Source organism: Nerophis lumbriciformis, linkage group LG01 (assembly GCF_033978685.3).
Source record: "Nerophis lumbriciformis linkage group LG01, RoL_Nlum_v2.1, whole genome shotgun sequence".
Taxonomy (NCBI): Eukaryota; Metazoa; Chordata; class Actinopteri; order Syngnathiformes; family Syngnathidae; genus Nerophis; species Nerophis lumbriciformis.
Window position 1 is genome coordinate 76,683,357 of NC_084548.2, and position 2,257 is coordinate 76,685,613.

The 2,257-nt window shown below is 40.4% G+C and overlaps 1 protein-coding gene across 1 annotated transcript; it reads left to right on the forward strand.

Annotated features, from left to right (window-relative positions):
- The first annotated feature begins 686 nt into the window (after positions 1 to 686).
- Positions 687 to 2,023, forward strand: LOC133614630 (lithostathine-1-alpha-like). The gene is made up of 7 exons (XM_061972762.1): positions 687 to 879; positions 945 to 1,007; positions 1,083 to 1,104; positions 1,191 to 1,273; positions 1,367 to 1,495; positions 1,682 to 1,790; positions 1,870 to 2,023. The coding sequence occupies exons 2-7, from the start codon at positions 945 to 947 to the stop codon at positions 1,938 to 1,940; spliced, it is 477 nt and encodes a 158-aa protein (XP_061828746.1). The 5' UTR covers positions 687 to 879; the 3' UTR covers positions 1,941 to 2,023.
- The last annotated feature ends 234 nt before the right edge of the window (positions 2,024 to 2,257 follow it).

The window sequence follows — 2,257 nt, forward strand, 5'->3', positions numbered from 1 at the left end:
TCACGCAAGACCTACTGACTCAAGCACTAGACTTCGCCTCAGACTACGACTCAATCACAGGCAACGAAAGAAACATCATCAGGAGATGATCTCCTGATGATTGAGGGAACCCCCCCTCATGAAACAGGCCTGTAGAGATGAAATAGTCTTGTGATTTTTTCCCCACACATACATATATATATATATATATATATATATATATATATATATATATATATATATATATATATATATATATATATATATATATATGATATGTGTGTGTATGTTACTCATCAGTTACTCAGTACTTGAGTAGTTTTTTCACAACATACTTTTTACTTTTACTCAAGTAAATATTTGGGTGACTACTCCTTACTTTTACTTGAGTAATAAATCTCTAAAGTAACAGTACTCTTACTTGAGTACAATTTCTGGCTACTCTACCCACCTCTGGAAACAATCAATAATCTAGAAGACAAACTTCAAAGACGAGTTATAAAAGGTGTTTCAAAATCATCAAAAGTCCCCTTTTACTTGGATTTATCCAGGATATCTCGCGTCTATTTTGAAGTCTTTGCGGAGTCGTTTTTGAAATCCTGTGATTTTGGAGGTCAATGTCACGAGGAACACTTCAAACGAACGGATTCAATCACACCTTGATTCAAAGTTACCGGAGGAGAAAAAAAAAACGTTTGCCACAACTTTCTGGAAGGACTGGAACTCATTAGCGTAATTAGTTGTGTCAACTTGTGGCTTTTTTTTTCCTTTCAGTAAATTCCCGTTGCAGACATGTGTCACATAATTGACATACAGAACATTCCAGGGCTGCGTCAAGCCAGCGTATATAAGGATGGCTCTTAGAGGTCCTCAGCATCAGGCATCATCACCACCACCAAGGTAACGCCACACCACCTCACATCTTACTTACTTCTCAATCACAGCGCTTGTCTACCGTTGCACAGATGGCATTTTCTCTCCGTGTGTTGTTCCTCCTTTGCGGGATCGGTGGAGCTTTGACCGCAGTTGTGAGTCCAAATTTCACCTGATGGCTTGAAAAAAAAACATATTCAATATTGTTGCCTTTTTTTCCTTCTACCAAGGTGCCTGCGCCCAAAAAGGAAGGTGGGTAAATATGACCCGATGACACTTTTGAATGTACAGTTACTTATGTTCTGTTGCTTTCCCTCCCTAAAATAATGTGGCGGTAGTTTGCTGTCCTACTGGCTGGACTCAGAAGGATGAACATTGTTACATCTACAAAGCAGAGAAAAGGACTTTTTCAGATGCAGAGGTAGGATGATACCAAACCCAGTGATCCATGTTGATTACCAAACGTCACTATCTGTTGGAAATGACCCATATGTTGCACTCTTTCTACTTTTAGAGGATCTGTAACCTGATTGGTGGGAATCTGGGCTCAATCCGCACCCCCGTAGAAAATGCGGTCGTTTTTCAACTGGTTAAGAAAGGTGGTGGGGATGAAGCCTGGATTGGACTCCATGATGCCCTTAAGGTGAGAGACCCCACCAGTGTGGTTGGTGCTCGGTAGAAGGATTCATTGGCAATGAATGTGTCCTCTAGACTAGAACGTAAAGGAAGGAGTCTGCGTTTCCAGACCATTCCGTAGCACCATGTCAAACAAGCCGTCGATGAAATTGCATGCAGGAGTGATTCATTCACGTGTAACTTTGACTTCCAGTCCGAAAACTACCTTTGGACTGATGGCACCCCCTTTGTCTATGAGAACTTTGCCACTGGGGCAGCTTCTGGCAGTGACAAGTGTGTGGTGATTGAAACCGCTAATGATGGTAAAACCAGTCAATCAAATTTACTTGCGTTTAAATGTATTGATTGTCCTAAAAATAATGTCTATTTTTTTTTCTGCAGGGCAATGGAAAGGAGAGCCATGTGGTGACGACGAGCCATACGTTTGCATCAGAGAGGCGCTCTGTAAATAATCGCTAATCATAACTTGTATCCTCATATCTTCTATAACTGTCCTTTACTCGTCACAATGACTGTAAAGAGACAGTGGTAATCTTTAGTGGTGTCCTTGTGTTTCTGGGTATTTTCTTGTTCTACACTGTGCAGTTGTTGAACGTTCATCAAACAAACAGATAGATCATCTCTCTACTAAATAAAGGAACCTGTCTATATCAAAATATGTCTTTGGGTCTGATTTTCTACATACACGAATGAAGCCGTTTTACGAATGGCGCAAGCATAAGGTGTCTACCTTGTAAAAGCAATAACCTGACGTTAACCATCATCTATT